Genomic DNA, 19364 nt, shown 5'->3' on the forward strand with positions numbered 1-19364 from the left:
TAGCCATCATGTATTTTTAAATACATGATGACTATCTTATGACCTTTTCTTTTTTTTATTGATTTCAGTCTCACAAAAAGTATGACCCATTTTTACTGAGTTTTTGCCCATTATTACCAGCTGCTGTGTCCATTTTTCAAATCTTTTTTTTTTAATGCCATTAAATCATTAATGACACCTGTAGTGAAGAATTTCCTTTTGCACCAACAGTAATTACAGGTGTAATTTCTATTGGTATAGCAGTAATATTCATTCATATCTTTCATATAAATCCAATTTTAGATTGTAGGTGGGTTTTATTCCCAGTGTTGAGGCCCAGGAAAAAAAAAAAAAAAAACTTGCTTATTGGAGACCCAAAGTGGATGGAGAAAAGTTCTGTATTTGAACACATGAGAGTAAAATGCACTATAGGCTTTTTTAGCCTTTTATGTGTTGGGGAGGGGGGGGGGGGAGTTTGTGAAACTACGTAAACATAAAGTAACAACACCAGACAAAAGGTAAATTATGAAGGATGTTTATTAACTGGCTTATGGTTCACTGTATTTCAAACCAGCATCCTACACAACTGTAATACTTCTTTTATACAATGCTATGGGTCACCAAATTAGGACTTCAGCTCTTGTGTCTGCTGCAATTTGAATTGTTTCATATACCCATTGTTATACATAAAATGTAACAGCTAGATAAAATAGCTTTGTTGCCTATAATAAGTTGTGTTATATTTTTTCAGATGCGAGCTTATCTTCAAAATAACAAGCATATTCTAGATTTGGCAACCTTAATTCTTTATGCATATCAACTGAGTACAGCTTTATCTTATTTGGAAAGTAGGAAGTTTGTTCATAGGTAAGTATGCTTTTGCATGTGTTTATAATCACATATTTTTGAATGCTAACAGTACAATACTCTCACTACAAACTACAGAAATTTCTTCTTGTAGTGGATAGTTCACTATATTGAATTTCTTTCAGTAAACATTTTGTCCGTTGGGCTTTGGTGGGAATATTTAAATTTATTATAGTCAGAGCTTGTTATATCAGTGTTTGCGATAGTGAGAGCCTACTGTATCAAGTTCTTTTCTAACATCATTTGTGATGTGATTCTGCCATTAATGATATCTGTTCATTCTAATTTTTCTTTGGGATCAGTCTTTGATCAACTGTTCAAAGTAACAATGTTTTATTGTTTAGTTCGGTCAGGATAGAAAGGCCTTGCATCTCTACTTATTTAACCACTCTATAAGGAATCTACTTTTATGTAAAAGTTTAGTTTTCTTCCAAATAAGCTATTTTGTTTAGTTGAGATGGCATGTTCTGCTAGGCCAGACTGCTCAGGTTCAAGATAATGGATATATGATTTATGTTCTTCGTGACAGATGGCTGCAGATATGCCAGACTGTCCAAAGTACAACAAACCAAGGAGCAGGGAATCTGGTAGACACATGGAAGTTTGAGTGGGGAAAGCTCGTCTTCAGGTGAAAAAGATCCTCCTGTGGTTTGTCTTACTTTGTGCAGTCTATCAGATTCAGTCATCTGTCGTGAAGAACATAAAACTTATATTCAGTATCTTGAACTTGAGTATCTGGCCTAGCAGAACATGCCATCTCCACTAAACAGTTTTTTTTTTATTTTTTTATTGAAACTAACTAAAGTTTTACATAAAAGTAGATTTCTTATTATAGAGTGGTTATATGAGAACTGTGAGGCCTTCAGTTATCCCTTTTATGGGAAATGTTATTATATCATTTTTATGCAAATTCCTGATTATTATATTATTGTAATTTTATTTATTTATTTTTTTATAATTGAGAATTTACTGATCATCTATTGTTCCTATTGATGCTGTTTGAAATTGATTCTTTTATTGTGATTTTATTTTGTGTTCCATTGTTATTATACTGATGATGTCTATGATACTTAGGTGAAAATTTTACAGCTAATACATTATTTCATGTAAGTTTAAGTTTTTTCCCTAAAAAGAACGCATTATGTGATACTGTTGAATTTTGCTAAGGCATTTTATAGGATACCACAGGAAAGGCTATTGCATAAACCAGAAAATATGGATTGGAATATAAACTATTGGCTGGAATAAGTGGGTGGCTGATGGACAGGTATTAGAAAGAAGGAGGCGAATGTGAATCCGCCAGATTTAAAGTGACCAGTGATGTTCCCCAGGGATCAGTCCTCGGATCATTGTTGTTTAACCTATATATTAATGATATTGAAATGGAGCTGACAGGAGATCTCTACCTGTGTGCTGATGATGCAAAGATAGGCAGGGCAATCAGAGATGCTACTGATATTCAGCATTTACATGGTGATTTGCACAGGCTGGAAGTGTTGATAAACAATAATGACTGTTAATTCAATGTTAATATGAAGTTATGCACTTTGGTGTGATGTGATATCCAACAGCATATTATGTTGGTCAGATTTGGCTTGGAGTTGTTGATGAGGCTAGAGACCTTGGAGTTCTTGTGGATATAAAGTTGAAGTTCAAAGTTATATAACAAAATTTGCAAATATAACTTGGTGGGTAGTTGCGATGTTGAAATGAACATTAAGATGAGGATATTGTATTGTGCAATTGCCAGTAAAATAATTATATGGAAACATGATAAGCAAGAGTAATTCTTCAAAGCTGCTGATCATAAGAGGCAGAGGAAGGTAGATCATCATCAAAAAATATTTAAATTCAGGAATCGCAATAAAAGTGTTCTGAGGATGCATCACTTATGCAAGGTCTACTTTTTTTTCTTTTTGCATAAATTTCTCTTTAGCAAACAGTTGCAGTTTGCATCATTCTTCTACTTTGCTAAATCTCTCCATTTCTTCAAAAAACCAGATTTTCTTATGCCTCTGCCACATTTTTCACCCTAAATTTTTTTTTTTTGGGGGGGGGGGTCGTGTTCTTCTGCAACACACACACACACACACACCTCTGGAAGGTCTTCATTTGAGAGCTCTTTTCCTCTCACAAACTGCTTTACATTTCATTGTGAGCCTCCAACTCTAGCTTGCAGGACTATCTTGTCACCAGTTTCTAGTAAGACTCTGTGTTACTACAGATTGGTGACAAGGCCTTGAAGGCAGCAACACCCTGGTCCATGGGTCGTAGGAATGAACTGATAATTCATTGAGCTAACTAGGATAGCCATTATAAGTACAAGTGATCATCAGTCACATATGTCATTCAACTGTGTGTGATTGGAAATAGTTACACTTGAACAACATTAATAATTGGAGCTTGTTTATTTGTAGTCATTAAAGTTCTCTCTCATTAACATTTCTGATATTAAGAGAGAAACTGAAGCAGTTAATTTTGTTTTTAGAATTTAGCACAGCATGCATAGTTTGCCGTTTTTGAAGTAAGTTTATATTTTGTTAATGTTAATTTGACTAATTTTTGTTTCATGTGGAAATGAAACCCTTTTTTAAAGAATATTTTGCATATGTAATTACATTTACAAATCTGGTTAGCCACACATACACACACACACCAATGGTATAAAGAAAACTTACTATCTGAGTATTTGGTAACTGAGTATTTGGGAAACAGCCTAGTAGTCCATTTTTATAAATATATGATTATAGTTTGTTGTAATTCAAGTTTACATTATATTAAAGGTGGAAAAAAGTAATAACCAAGATTGCTGAAATTTATGTATAAAATGGTTGGGGTTTTAATAACATACTACATCTCTGAATATCAATGTGAACTTTTAGATGAATAGAGAGGACTGTTAAACTTTATACATATAGCAAATATTATCAAAATAAAGAAATATTGAAAAGATGAATATTAAAACACAGACATGTGCATCAAGATTATTCTTATTTATAATTTTATATAAGAATTTGATATTTCCTGGTTCAGTGAAGTGAATCCCAGTAACAGCCAATCCTGAACAGTTATTCTTTGTTGTTTGCAACAATATTTATAATGCAGTTTACATTTTAATTTGTGTAATTTCACAATACCATTTAGAAAGAGTAGGGAAAGAACAAGGGGGCAACCCTGGAAGTTGTGTAAGAATGTGGTTAGTAAAGGTGGTAGTTGAGTGTTCTAATGTTGAATAAGTTTAAGGAGAGGTATGATAGGTATTGTGTAAATCAATGTTCCTTCTATGCTGTGTGTGCGTGCGTGTGTGCATGCTCTCTCTCTCTCTCTCTCACGCACACAGTAGAAGAAATATAATTTTGATATCAGGTTTAATATAATGTTCCTATTTTTAACATCCTGTCCTTTTCTAGTGCAGTCAGCTCCAGTGTAGTGAACTATAGGAAGAGTTTGCTAAAGTGGAAAGTTTATTATAATGAATTTGGAATTGATGCTGCTGGGCTTTGGTTATTATTATTATTATTTTTTTTTTACTAATTTATTGTAGCGAATAATTTTACTATAATGGTGCTTAATATTGTTCTGTTCTGAAGGTATTTCCATTGGAATATTATCACCGTTTTGATCTATCATACTAAGTTGGTGAATTTCTAAGTTTCATATTTGATAAATTCTATAAATTTGTTTCTAACATTTCATTCTCCAAAGAATGTAAGATCTGTAGTGAAGAGATTAAAATAAATATAAAAAAAATCCCTTTAATCTATCCATAAATTGAATTAGTCTTCTGTAGTCAAAGAACTATCAATAATGAGGAAAATAAAGATGACATAAAATGTAATATATGTGGAATAATAAATATTCGTTTTGATGCTATGCATTGGGTAGTTAAATAGTCCACTGGAAGAAAATTACAGTAATGAACAGATCCAAGTTCTCTACCATTCAAAACATACTCAAACTATTACTAAATCTTTCCACGTTATCCAAGAAATTGAGAAACTTAAAGATCAGTGCCATTACCATACCTGAGAGATTTATAAAATTACATCATGAGAGCAGATCACTAGACTTTTTTTCTTTTTTCATTTTGCAGCCATTTTTGTGTTCTCTTTTTGTTCACTGTTATGCAAGATTCTTTGTGCCTAGTTGATGCATAATGACCATGGAAAAATATTGATAAAACTGTTTAATCAGTTTTGAAAACTAAAGGTTCTATAAATAATGATAATTACATCTAATTGAAAATTTCACAGGTCTGTCGTTGAGTTAGTTTAATGTTCTTGATTTTCAAAATTAATTTCTTCTGTTAGTATTCTAAGCTTTAAATGAAAGTCATTAGATGAGTATGTAGATTAAAATTATAATTGAAAAAGTTATTCATGAATAAATTGGTGCTGGATTATCTTAATGATGATCTGATAGTTACGTAATTTAATTCTTGCTGAAATTCTGAAATGTAGTTTGATTTAAGTTATATTTTCAAATATAGGGACATAGCTGCTAGGAACGTATTGGTTTCAGCTCACGATTGTGTCAAATTGGGTGATTTTGGATTGTCGAGATGGGTCGAAGATCACTCTTACTATAAAGCATCAAAAGGCAAACTTCCTATTAAATGGATGGCCCCTGAATCTATCAACTTCAGGAGATTCACTACTTACAGTGATGTCTGGATGTTTGGTAAGCATCTCAAATTGCATAAAAGAATTTATGTGAGGTTTTATTGCACATTAATTAACTTAGAAGCTAAAAGAGAACATTTTCAGCTAAAGTCATGATCTGATGTCTTTTTTACATCCTGATTTTAAATTATATTTTACCAAGAAATTTGTATTTGGGGTGCTGTAATTAGTTATTGATATCATCCCATTCCTTTTAAAAAAGAAATCAAAGATGAACTAGTCCTTGGTTCATCTTTGTTTGTGCATTTCCTAGTTATTTAAATATTAAATGATATAAATTCATATATAAAGACAGTATGAATTATTTAAATTAAGGAGATATTAAATCCCACATTATTTCAAAGCCGAATAAGAAACTCAAAGATAGGAATCAAAGAGTTTCATGCCGAATATAGCAAACTATAAAAGTTTCGGCGAATTGTAGCATAAGCTAAAGCACATAGTTCAACACTAGGGCAACTCGTAGCAAAGGTGGGTAAAGTTCTGATCACTATTCTTAGTATTTCCCATAATGTAAAACACATCTCCTAGGAGATGTTTGATGTTATACATTATGGTGGAAGGTCACTACCCAGACTGGTTTCGACCTTTATTGAGGTCTCATCAGTGAGTAGGTAGACCTAGATAATACTGAGGTTATAGCGAAGAGAACTTATATACTTTGCTATACGAGTTATCAAAAAGGTGCACCCATAAATTACTTAAATAAAGAGCCAATAGGCTTCACTTTGGCAATGTAACATTATTTAAATTAAGGGGATAGGGGAAATTAAAATTAAGGGGATATTATTATCTAGGTTTTTTTAATACTTATGTATGAAATGGCCAGGACCTTATTGTAATCTTATTATTAAAAAAAAAAAAAAAAAAAGCTATAATCTTGTTGAGAATTTTGTCGATGAGACCTCAATAAAGGTTGAAACTGGTCTGGGTAGTGACCTTCCACCATAATGTATAACATCGAACATCTCCTAGGAGATGTGTTTTACATTATGGGAAATACTAGGAATAGTGATCAGAACTTTACCCACCTTTGTTACGAGTTGCCCTAGTGTTGAACTATGTGCTTTAGCTTATGCTACAATTCGCCAAAACTTTTATAGTTTGGCATGAAACTCTTTGATTCCTATCTTTGAGTTTCTTATTTGACTTTGAAATAATCTGAAATTTAATATCCCCTTAATTTAAATAATGTTACATCGCCGAAGCGAAGCCTATTGGCTCTTTATTTAAGTGAGACAGTATGAATGTTTGTTTTAAACTGTGCAAATTGCTAGCCAGGTTGGCTGAGTGGATAACATCCCTTCTCCAATAGATTAAAATCCTAATGTGGGCATGGATGTTTGTAGATGTCTTTAGGTGGTAGATGAATTTCATCGGCTTGTGTGTGACTACCACAAGGTTTATGAGTGACCTGACGTGCTATTAAAAAGTTGTGTGTTTGGTCTCCAGAACAAGGTTTCTGGATTATCTGATCTTTAGCAAACTCACACTACTACTTAGGGTGTGGTAGTTTAAAACCTTTTATTGGCAGGATGTGCATAAAGAATTCCTTAGAGAGAGAGAAGTGGCCATAAGCTGCTTCGTAAATTTTCATTGTTTTGATTGATTTTCAGTCTCCATAATTATTCCTAATGTTCCATAGAAAAATCATAAATATACAAGATAGTATAAAAAAGTTTTAAAAATTTCTGTGTGTATATATACCCTGTGACTGGATTCTTTTGTATGAATTCCAACTGTGAGTGGTAAATTCTAGAATGAATTTTTTTTCTCAATGAAATAGATATACATCCAAGATCAAATTTGTGATTTTATCCTGCATATGTTTCAAACTATCATAATTTTTCATATTTCAGAATTCTTGCATCTTTAATAAAGTGAATACCCAAATGTAAAAAAAAAAAAAAAATACAAATACAAAGAGAGAGATATACAGGAAGTAGTTTTAAGTAACTAATACTTAAAATAAGTATTAGTTACTTAAAATAACTTTTTAATTAAATAAAAAATTTGATTGGGCCCAAATTAAGCTTACTGCTTGAGTAAAATGGGGGTGGGATTAATGAGCATAACATTAGTATGTCAGTTCACATATATAAAAAAACTTAGAACTTTCTTTTCATCATTTTGCTATGTAAAAACAAAAGAAATCCACTGTCTTACAACAACATGGTCAACATGTGTTTCACTTAGTTTTATGTGACTCAGTGACTAAGATGAAATATTAGAAGAATTAGCACATTCAGGTCGGGAAGTGTTCTGCACTTTTATTGTACCCATGGAACTTCTCATTACCATTTGTGTGCCACTCTCACATTGGATGGACTCACTGACACAAAGTTTATATGGCATGTTAGTTACAACTCTTTTGAAGTTATCGTTTGTGATTGATCTATCTTAATGACATTGAAAATTTCAAATGAAATTTTCAATGTCATTAAGATTTTCAAATTTAAAATGAAACTTATTTCATGTAATTGAAAATTTGGGCAAATGTTAGTACAATTGTTTATAGTTAGATTCTTCATTTGCCGGTAGAACAAATGGTTTTGCTTGAGTCTATGAACTTGTCTGTGGGAGGGACAAGTTTTATTAGGTAGTGCCGTTTTTATCCCAGTTGTCTCTGATTGCACTGTTTGTTGACAGATATATATTACATAGACTGCAAATGTGTCTATACCTTATTCAGCAACAACACAATGAAACGATTTGTTTTTCTTACATCTGCAGTATAGTGGCTATTGGGAAAGGCTTGTTGTTCACTATATAGGGACTGCCTGCTCTCAGTCTTCAGACGTATACATGTAGGGAGTAAAAATGTATCTATTCCTAACTGAAAATGAATCTTTCTGTATTCTATAAAAAGAATACATCTGATGAAAGCCAACAATTAGAAATGTGGGAAATCCACATGTTCTAATGAAGAGTTTTGTGAGCCACTGTCAAAAAAAAATAATAAATAAAAACATATCTGATGAAGTTTGAATTTTTGAAAATTTAGTGAATAATTCAAATAATCATTTCAATCAGGTATTGTATTTACAGAACAGTTCATCATCTGACAAGGAAGATATTTCACAAAGTAAAGTTTCTAAATTTTCAGTTTCAAATGAATGGAATCCAGTAAGTAACATAGCAGTACCAGTTCAGGAGTACAGTAGAAAAGATGAGCTACTTTTACCACTTGATGAAGAAAATCCATCTGCAGTGTGCTCTGCATTTCTGATGACCTAATGGAATTTATGGTAAGAGAAACTAACAGGTATGCAGATCGGTGCTTATCTAAAAACTCAGGATTGTGAAACTCCAGGTAGGAGGGAATTCCGAGAATTAAACTTATTAAGAACAAAATTGTTGAGATTATATTTGGTCATTCAAACATATAATTAAAATGAAATATATATTGATCTTTAATTGATCATGATTTATAAACATCTAATGCCAACAAGTTTCACCAACAGGGCTGTTCGGCTTCTTCAGGGCTTATAATGGTAAGAGAAAATTCAAAGTGGCCAGTAAGAGAAAATGAAATAACACTATCGTATAAATTAAAAATTAAAACAGAACTTGTAATATTACATGCATAGAGCGTGTTGTGTTAGTCACTGTTGTGAGAGCATGCTCTGTAGTTTTGAGTGGAATTAAATTCTGGCAGACTGGGTGATCTTATTAAGGTTTTTCATATGTCAGCTGCTATCCCAATCAATGGTATGGTTAGTAATAATGATGGTTAACCTGAGTTTTCTGTTCTGTTGTTATTAACATCTTTTTTTTTTTTTTTTTTTTTTTTTTTTTTTTTTTTTTTTTTTTTTTTTCAGATTTCAAGCTTCTCGACATCTGTCCTATATAGTTTAGACCACAAGTACATGGGATGTTGTACGCTCCAGCATGTTTGAAAAAAGCATTTAATGTCATTTGGCAATCTTAAAACATGATGGACAGTCTTGACTGTCCGTCACATTTTAATGTTGAAAGGCTTTAAAAGTTTTGCGATCTTTTTCGACACTGTACCTGCATAAGAATAACTATGGATGATCTGTATTGAGTGATGGTAGATTGTTGTTGTTGTGGGGGATTGCTCTGAAGAATCTTGTTGATTAAATTCTTTGGATAGCCATTTTTTATTAATGTCTCTGATATGAGTAAGTTCATCATAGAGTTCTTTTTCTTCTGAGATCTTTTTGAGCATATGTATTATGCTGAGCTTCTGGGAAATATGGTGAGTTGATTTGAAATGAAGGTAGCATCCAGTGTGTGTGTGTGTTGGTTTGCGGGAGACTGTTAGTTGGATATGTCCATCTGCTAGTTTCTTGATTAGGGTATCCAAAAATGGTAGTTGATTATCTTTTTCCAGTTCTAAAATGAATTGTATTTTTTGATGGAAAGAATTAATTTTGGTTAATTATAAGAACAAAATTATTTATGTATGTATTATACTACTATATAGCAAATAAAAGAATTATCAGGAAATAGAGTGAAATATATAAAAAAGAAAGAAATAAACATAACAAATACAGTAAATTGTACAAGATGATTTGCTCCTCTGGCAACCCACATGTATTCCTGCCACACCCACACAAATCAGCATTATTAGATCATAGGATAAGGCCCCTCCCTATAGTTATTTACTGAGCTAGCAATGCATATAATAGCTGTTTCTTAAATGGTTAGTGATTTATATTTCACAAACAAATCCCTTTCCATCTATTCATACGTTTTTTTATTATTATTTATTATTATGATGCTAATATGAAAGTCTAGAGTTTATATGGCACGTATTCTTCACTCCACCCCCAGATACTATAACACAGATAAAAATTATTCATAATCCATTTTACGGTACTGAAGGTATTTTTATTCATGCCTATTCTTTCTCTTCTGTATATTTACTATTCTTTACATCTTTTAGTAAATCAAGTATAGTAACAAATAATCAAATATGTCATGCTCTTTAATTATTTTTTTTAATATATTATAAAATGAATATTCATTTTAAAAATTTATGGAATTTACAACCGTGTTAAAAAAACTTTTTTATTATCCCGACTTTTCGATCTTCACATCAAGATCATCATCTGGAGCATACGTCAATATACAAGACAAGCTGAGTTTCATTATTAACTGTAAGCTAAAGAAATGATGATTTGATCACATGTTACGCTACTGGCCTCTGGTGGGAAAAAAAAATTACATTAAGCTAAATTCTATTTACGATGACAGGAATAAACATTCTTTCCTCTTTCCGTATAATTTGATTATTTTTCACAGTACTGTAAAATGGGGGAAAAAAAAAACTCTTTCCTGTCAATGTAAATAGAATTTAGCTTGATGTATTTTTTTTTTTTTCCTCTTTCACTATAGGTCATGCCAGTAGAATAACATGTGATCAAATCATCATTTCTTTAGCTTACAGTTAATAATGTAACTCAGCTTGTCTTGTATATTGATGTATGCTCCAGATGATGATCTTGATGTGAAGATCGAAACGTCGGGATAATAAAAAAACTTTTTTAACACGGTTGTAAATTCCATAGATTTTTTAAATGAATGCTGATCACCGTGTAACTCTAAAAGAAAAGAAAAAATGAATATTCCTTTTCACCCCCCCCCCTGCTATGCAGGATTAATTACAATAGTTGAAACCATCATGTAAAGTGATGCATCCAACAACATGCAGGAACAAAATTGCTTGAGCTGGATGGTTAGGTTCCAAGTGAGAGAGCTACAATTGCCCCAATGTGGACATATTAAATAACATTTTTAATCCTTTCTTAGTGCTGTTTCACTCAATTGCCTCTAACAGGAGTTTCTCACAGCACTTAAGCCTTAACACATGGATTATATCTGTCATTGTGTTTCAGAAAGAGCAAGGACGGTAACCTTCAATAGAATTTAGAGTATTGTCTTTGCTTTGTGCTTTCTGTTCTCTTTAAAAAGCACACCAAGGGAGATGAATGAAATTGCAATATCTCATATGTGATGTCTCCTCATTTAAATGACATCCTTTACTGTGAGACTGTTAAGTCAGTAAAGATTGACTGAACATTAGAAATATAGCAAAGGTTCACGATAGTAATTGTATGCAGAAACTTCTTACTGTAAAATAAATCTTGAGAAAAAGTAAACCACTATCATTTCTTAATTTTATATTTAGAAATATGAAGTTGAACTTAGATCTGAATTTTTTTTTTTTTTTTTTTTTTTTTTTAAACTCAAAACTGCATTTGCCTTGAAAATGCAGCACAAAAAAACATGAAAATAGTCTCTCTTTCAGCTTAACAAATAAATTTCTTTCTCATGAATTAAACTTAATTTTGGAAAATTGTTTAATTTGTCAAAATTGATTGGACTTGTTCCTTTTGAACTGGTTTCCACAAATGCCATTAACAAAATTCAGCCTATGGCTCTTTAAATTCTTTATAAACAAACAACTGAGTATCATCACTTTTAGATATTTACACAACACTCTTGAAACTCTTACACTAGTTTTTTTTTTTTAACTATCATATCATCAAATTCTTGACATATACCCTCAAGGGATGTATAGGATATGATAGTACTACATGAAAAATTTACATCATTACTAACTTCCTATCTACAATTTTCCTCCAAATCAGTCTATTACTTGTCAAAACTCCAATATTATCATTATCAGATCTTATATTTCTATCATCTAAGGCACATTGTACTGTATCAATCCACCTATATTTTGGTCTTTCTCTGGGTCGTTTTCCTGTCAACCTGGCAGAGAACACTTGTTTTGTTAATCTTTCCTCGTCCATTCTGTTTAAGTAACCATACCACCTGAGATTAGATCTGCTAACACATTCCTGGATGCTGACAATTCAAGTTCTTTCCTAATATCCTCGCTTTTAATATGATATTGCCATTGATGCCATCTGTTCATGCCTCTAATCTTTCTCAGGACTCTCATATCTGCGGTATCTAGTCTTTGGTCAAGTGTTTTACTTCTGACCCAGCTCTCAGATCCATAAGTTAAAACTAGTTTGAACACTGTCTTGTATACAGCTAATTTAATGTTCTGACTAATTTCTCTCGTATTCCATATGTATTTATTCAATCGACTTCCTACCATACCAGCTTTGTTGATTCTTTTGTATATTTCCATATTTAATTTACCACCTTCACTAAAACTCGTGCCTAAGTAGCAGAAATGTTTTACTTGTTCCACAGGTTCCCCATTCACAACACAGTTGACATTTTCAACAATTCTACCCATTTTCATTGTATTTGTCTTTTTAATGCTGACCTTCATATCTATTACAACAGTTATTCAATTTAGTCAGGGAATCTTGCAAACTTGTAGCGGATTTATTTCGAAGTATAATAATCGTCCCCATAAAGCAAAGACCTGATATTAACATCTCCAATTCTGACATCATGTTTAATACCACTTTCCTTCATAATGTGATCCATATAGATAATGAATAACAGAGGGGATAATGTACATCCTTGTCTCACACCAGATTTAACATTAAACCATCTTCCTGTACTTCCTTCAATTCTAACTGCTGACTTAAAACTCAAATACAGACTAAGTATTGCTTGATATGATGCCCCATTGACACCATATGACTGTAGAATATTGAATAGCTTCTCTCTTGGCACCTTGTCATATGCCTTTTCCAGATCGACAAAACTTAAATACAGATCTTTGTTATATTCCCATGCTTTCTCGACTATTTGTTATAAAGTGAAGATCTGATCCTGACAACCTCTGTTTGGCCAGCTTGTTCTTCACCAAGCTTTTCTTCCACAATTTTTCTCAACTGTTTCTCAAGTATACTTGCATAGAGCTTGCCAGGAACACTGAGTAGGGAAATAACTCTGTAATTCTCACATTCAGTTTTATTTCCCTTTTTATATATGGGTACTATTAGAGCTCTACTCCAATCATCGGGAATTCGTCCATCTCTCCAGTCCTTTTGAACTATGCAGTGCAGCCACTGTAAGAATTTTATACCACCATACTTCAGCATTTCTGGTTGAATATCATCTACTCCTGCTGCCTTTCCACGTTTCAAGCCTTGATGGCTTCTTTTACTTCAAGTATGGATATGTATTCCTGACTGCATGCCTGTTGAGTGTTTTTTACCACTGTGCTATCACTGCTTGTTTCATTTAGCAATTTTTCGACGTAATTACTCCATACTTCAAGGATATCTTTTTCTCCTATTTTCATGTCACCATTATCATCTCTAAATCCTTTTACAGCACTCTTTCCTCCATTCCTAAGCTTCTTCAACAACCTCCAGAATATCTTACCACCTTCTTGATATTTATTTTCTATTTTCTTGCCAAAGTCCTCCCATGGCTTTTGTTTAGCTAGTTTTACACAGTGCTTTCTTACATTTGTCTCTGTATTCTCTAAGAGCAAAAGCTGACTTATTTGCCAGGAACTTTTGATATGATTTCTTCTTTTCCGTCACTGTCTCTTTAACTTCCTGTGTCCACCATGGAGTTCTGATTTTTCTATCCTTGAAGACAACCTCATCACATGCCTTTGTTAGATTCTAAATGAAGGAATCTTATAAAGAAATCATTCATTTGGAATCTAACATATAAAAACTTGCTGACAAAGAGAAGTACCTGCACATCAGCTGTAATTAAAAGTGAAACTTCTTCACTTTATGTAAAATTTCTATTCTTTATTTCAAGTGCCTTATATTTAAGCTGATGTGATTATATTAAGATTTCATTTTTAAGTATGTCTAAAAAGAGAGATAATCTGATTTAAATTTAAGCCTCACTTAAGCTATGCAAAATTTACTGTGAGTCATCTAAAAAGTTGCTAAGTAATAATTCCTGGAAGGCATAAAGCTACATGTGTACAACATAACGCTAGTGGCTATAGCTTACTCAGAAAATTACGTTGGAGTGTATTCTGTGAATCTAAGTATAATAGCGTCGTAAAAGCGAAGGATGAACCCAAAAGGGTGCAAAGAAAAGGTGACTGAGAAAAGAGGGTGCTCTAAAGAAGAATATAAGGGGATGAGCCTGTATCGGGAGACTCTCTCTCTGGTCATAACGTTTTCTGTTTTGGTGGTTCGGAAGTTAGCGAGCAGTTTCACGTAAGGTGGGTGAAGTCTGTGATAAGATGTCGGACTACGAGCGTTCTTAAAATGAAGTAGGATTCTATGCAAAGCTGAAGGTAAAAATTCCAGTCCTAGCAGAATCAAGCCGTCGCTGATAAGTCCCATCGAGTTGTTCTGAAACGCAAAGATTTGAGTCCGTTTTCGGCTGAAGGAATGAAGATGGCGTAACCCCTATGTTGGTGTATGGACAGCCAATAGGTGAGAAGTATCCAGACATACACGTGGTGCAGAACGACACGGAAAAAGCTCGGTAAGGTGCAATTACTCTAATTTTGTGTGAAAGTTCATTAGAAGAGAGAAGATTGTTTACAAATGTGAAATTAAGAACTGTATTCTAAAGAACTCTGTGGACAGTCTCTATTTAGAAAGTTAACCTCCTTTCAGAGTAAGAAGAATTGTTTGGAAGAGATCTTTTGTAATTTTGTATGTGATAGGATTAACTTGTTGCGATAAGAATAGTTAGTTGTTTGTTAGTTTTCTCTTGCGAGTAATACTACTGAAAGGTATTTAGCTTAACTTCATATCATTTGCTATCTATCCCAATATGCAGTTACTGTGTTTAGCATGCTTTATAAGATTTAATTAATTTAGAAAGTGTTAACCTCTTAATTTGAGTTTTATTTAGTATTGAGCATAATTGAGTGTATGAATTTTGTATTGTGTTTTAGATATTCCAATAAACATGTCATATTTACCTGAACCTGAGTCATGCCTGATTACGATTCCAACTTACCACTTATAAAAATAGAACCTATTTTGACGGGAAGGATTTAGAGAGTGAATATAATAATAGATTTAGGTCACGACTGCAATAATCTGAATCTATACGGCAGTTTAAATAAGATATTGGGTAAGAAAGATAAGAATCTAGTATTGTCTCCCTGAGTAAGGATCTTTTCTACTATAGGATACTGGCTGGCGCAGCAAAATATAAATTTGCCAGTATCCGAAGAGGAAACAATCCTAGATATAAAAATAAGATTAAAGTAAGTGAATAAAGAGAATAAATCACAAAAGATAAATATTTAATAATAGAGCAGCTGGTAGGATTTTGATTGTATAAGGTTTTAGGTAAGAAAGAATAGATTTAAGTAAACAACTAATTAAAAATAAATCATATAGAACATCGATATAACACCTCTCTTGCTGAATCAATCAGAGTTTTGTTCATGGCTTGCCACTGTATCTCCAAAGTTTGGTTTCTGTTCTCAAACTCTTTAATTTTTTCTTCAATAATCTTTGTGTATGTTAGTCTACAGTTCACATCTGAGAGCTGCTCAACTTTTATTCACTTTAAAATTTTCTTACATGTTATTCTTTTCAGTATGAAATTCAATTTTATCCTGCTCAAGACTAAATAGTGATCACTTCCAATTTCATATCCTCTGTAGTTTGACAATCATTTCCTACTCTCCTATTCAGATCCCCAACAAGGACCAACTTTTCCTTTTTCATTGTGTTAGTTGCTTTTTCTAAAGCATCAAAAAATTCCTCCACTTCTACCTTAGTAGAACCTTCTGTGGGACAATAGGCACAAATAAGTCTCATTGTCCAGTTCCCCATTCTCATATTTGCCCACATCACTCTACTTGACACTGCCTGCCATTCAAGAAGATTAGCCTCATATTTTGTGTTGAATACCATGGCTACTCCTTCTGTTCCTTGATTGTCATTGCCTGAATATAACATTTTGTATTTATTGCTCAGAAAGATGTCACCAGTTTTTGTCTTTTTTGTTTCAGACACCCTTATTATGTCGATTTGGTACTTATCTAGTTCCTCAGCTAGCTTCATTTCTTTGCCATTCAGGCTTCTTATGTTGATAGTACCGATCTTTAACCCTGGTGATGTTGAGTTGGGGTGTGTTCTCAGATTTGTTCCAGTAGCTGACTTTTCGCTGTTTGCCCTGGTTTCCTGGCGAAAACAACGGGGGCTTTGTTTAACCGGGAGACGTCCCTGTCTACATGAAATTTTGTCATGTTGTACCAACATTTTTTATTTTTGGTTTAAACCAATAAGAATACAATTTGGTCGGCTAAATCCCAAATTGCTAGCCCATCCTCGTTCGTTCAGTATCCAGGTAGATACCCAACAGGGTGCACCACGAGAATTGAGGATTGGACATTAGGTCAGAAGCCCTGCTCAGTTCTCCGCATTCCTTTAAAGGCTATGTGGAGGTCTCCTCTCAGTTATAAAGATTTGTGCCTTAAGCACTCCCCTTACTATTATAGCAAAACATGGGGGGAAAAAATCATTCTCAGTTTCTTCCTTTTTTTTTTTTTAAGAAATTTCATTAAAAATCAACTTTTGATGTTTTTCTTCTCATATGAGACTCCAAAGAAAAGAAATGAAACAATTGTTAAAAACCAAACTTCTCTAAGTTCTTTCCTTATCTAACAGCTGTTATCATGGTTCTGTTAATCTCTTTCACACACTATACACAGCATGTCACACTTCTGATTTTTTTTTTTTTTTTTTTGGTCATAAAGCAGTGAGCCACCATTATAGCAATATCATGTCATTATGATATATCATTTAGCCAATTTTTTATTAAAAAAAAAGAAATCGTTATCTATATGGATCACATTATGAAGGAAAGCGATATTAAACCTGATATCAAAATTGGAGGTGTTAATCTTAGCTCTTTGCTCTATGCAGATGATGTTATACTTCTAAATAAATCTGCTATAAGTCTGCAAGATTTCCTGGCTAAATTGAATAACTTGTAATAGATATGGTATGAAGGTCAGCATTAAAAAGACAAAGACAATGAAAATATGCAGAATCATTGATAATGTCTACTGTGTTGTGAATGGAGAACCTGTGGAACAAGTAAAACATTTCAGCTACTTAGGCACGATTTTTAGTGAAGATGGTAAGTTAAATATGGAAATAGACAACAGAATCAACAAAGCTGGTATGGTAGGAAGTAACTTAATAAATTGATATGGAATAAGAGAGAAATTAGCCAAAACACTAAATTAGCTGTATGCAAGACGGTGTTTAAACCAATTTTAACTTATGGATCTGAGAGCTAGGTTAGAAGTAAAACACTTGACCAAAGACTAGAGACCGTAGATATGAGAGTCCTGAGAAAGATTAGAGGCATGAAAAGATGGCATCAATGGCAATATCATATTAAAAACGAGGGTATTAGGAAAGAACTTGATATTGTCAGCATCCTGGAATACATTGACAGAGCTAATCTCAGGCGGTATGGTCACTTAAGCAGAATGGGAGAGGAAAGATTAGCAAAACAAGTATTCACTGCAAGGTTAGGAGGAAAAAGACCCAGAGGAAGACCAAGATATAGGTGGATTGATATAGTTAAAAGTGCCTTAGAAGACAGAAGTATAAGACCTGATAATATTGGAGTCTTGACATTTAACAGGCTGATTTTGAGGAAAATTGTAAATAGAAAGTTACTAATGATGTAAATATTTCATTTAGTTCTATCATATCCTGTACACCCCTTGAGGGTATATATCAGGAATTTGATGATGACGAAAAAAAAAGAAAAGAGCAGTTGCACCTCACAAAAAAACTCACTTGTTTACTCTCTGTGTAAACAAGTGAGGTTTTTTTTGTCTTATCAGTTATCACCAAATTCCTGATATGTTTTTTATGTGGCTCCCACCCACAAAAGGTTTTTAGTCTAAACCTATTATTATCATCATACTGTCCATGGAGTCAGCAGGCTCATCTTGGGAGCCTCATTTAACTGACAACATATTTATGATGTTGAATCTTAAATCCATTACACTCCCTGCCTTCACATATTCTGGTAATGTGTATCATTCACTTACAATTCTCCATATAAAATGTTTACTCCTCACATCCCTCTTCATCACACTCTTACACAACTTCTAGGAATAGTCTAGAATATATTATCTTCAACTCTCACCTTCTACGCCTTTTATAATCCCCTCTGTATTAATCCAGTAAAATCTCCTCACTAACTTAAACAACTATCACATCAATCATCTCTTTTTCTCCTATCTACTGAACTCTGTAGTTTTTCTTTTTTTTTTTTCTCCCCTGTAACTTTCCTTTGATCCCTCCCTCTCTCTCTCTCTCTCTCCATAGCCAATATTCAAATCCTAATATTGTCTTAGACACTCATCTCTAGACATTCTCCAACATTACCACATTACGTTGAAAACTAGATGACCAAATCTGAGTACAATAGTCCAAGTGTGGCCTGACCAGTGGCATATATATATATATGCACACACACACACACACAGTGGCATAACCACTCCCTTATCCCTACATGTCTGTGTACTCCTTATTATAGCAGCAATATCATGTACAGTCTTTGCAACACTTGCAATATAACCTCTGAACTTTAGCCTATTTTCAGTTATCACTCCCTCCTCCACTTAAATCACTTCCACTTTCTGTAGCACAGCAATTCCATCAATATAGTATATAGCTTTATATCTCTGTACTCCAAAATTCAATACCTTGCATTTATTAATATTAAAATTACAACTCCACTCATTTGTCCAAGCTAAAAGTCTATCCTGAAGGGAATTTGCATCATTAGATCCCCAATCAACCCACATGAAATATCATTAACATGGAAGTTAAAAATAGTAGGTACCCAAGAACAGAACCCTGGAGCACACCACTGGTTGCTCTTCTTTTTTTGACACACTCCATATAACTTGCTGGTATCATTCAGAGAAAGAGTCTGGTCCATCTAACTAGTATA

The 19364-nt window shown here is 33.1% G+C and overlaps 1 protein-coding gene across 5 annotated transcripts in view; it reads left to right on the forward strand.

The window, feature by feature from the left end:
• The window catches only part of LOC150107502 (focal adhesion kinase 1-like), a 496861-nt gene that overhangs the window by 303096 nt on the left and 174401 nt on the right, over nt 1-19364 (forward strand). For all 5 annotated transcript variants that reach the window (XM_090391922.1, XM_090391925.1, XM_090391923.1 and 2 more), the window contains 2 exons: nt 731-846; nt 5336-5526. In XM_090391922.1, the coding sequence (XP_090248048.1) occupies nt 731-846; nt 5336-5526 (307 nt within the window). The remainder of the gene's footprint in view (nt 1-730; nt 847-5335; nt 5527-19364) is intronic.

Source organism: Typopeltis vanoorti, chromosome 4, assembly GCF_054136105.1.
Source record: "Typopeltis vanoorti isolate ZY-2024b chromosome 4, IOZ_Tvanoo_1.0, whole genome shotgun sequence".
Classification (NCBI taxonomy): domain Eukaryota; kingdom Metazoa; phylum Arthropoda; class Arachnida; order Uropygi; family Thelyphonidae; genus Typopeltis; species Typopeltis vanoorti.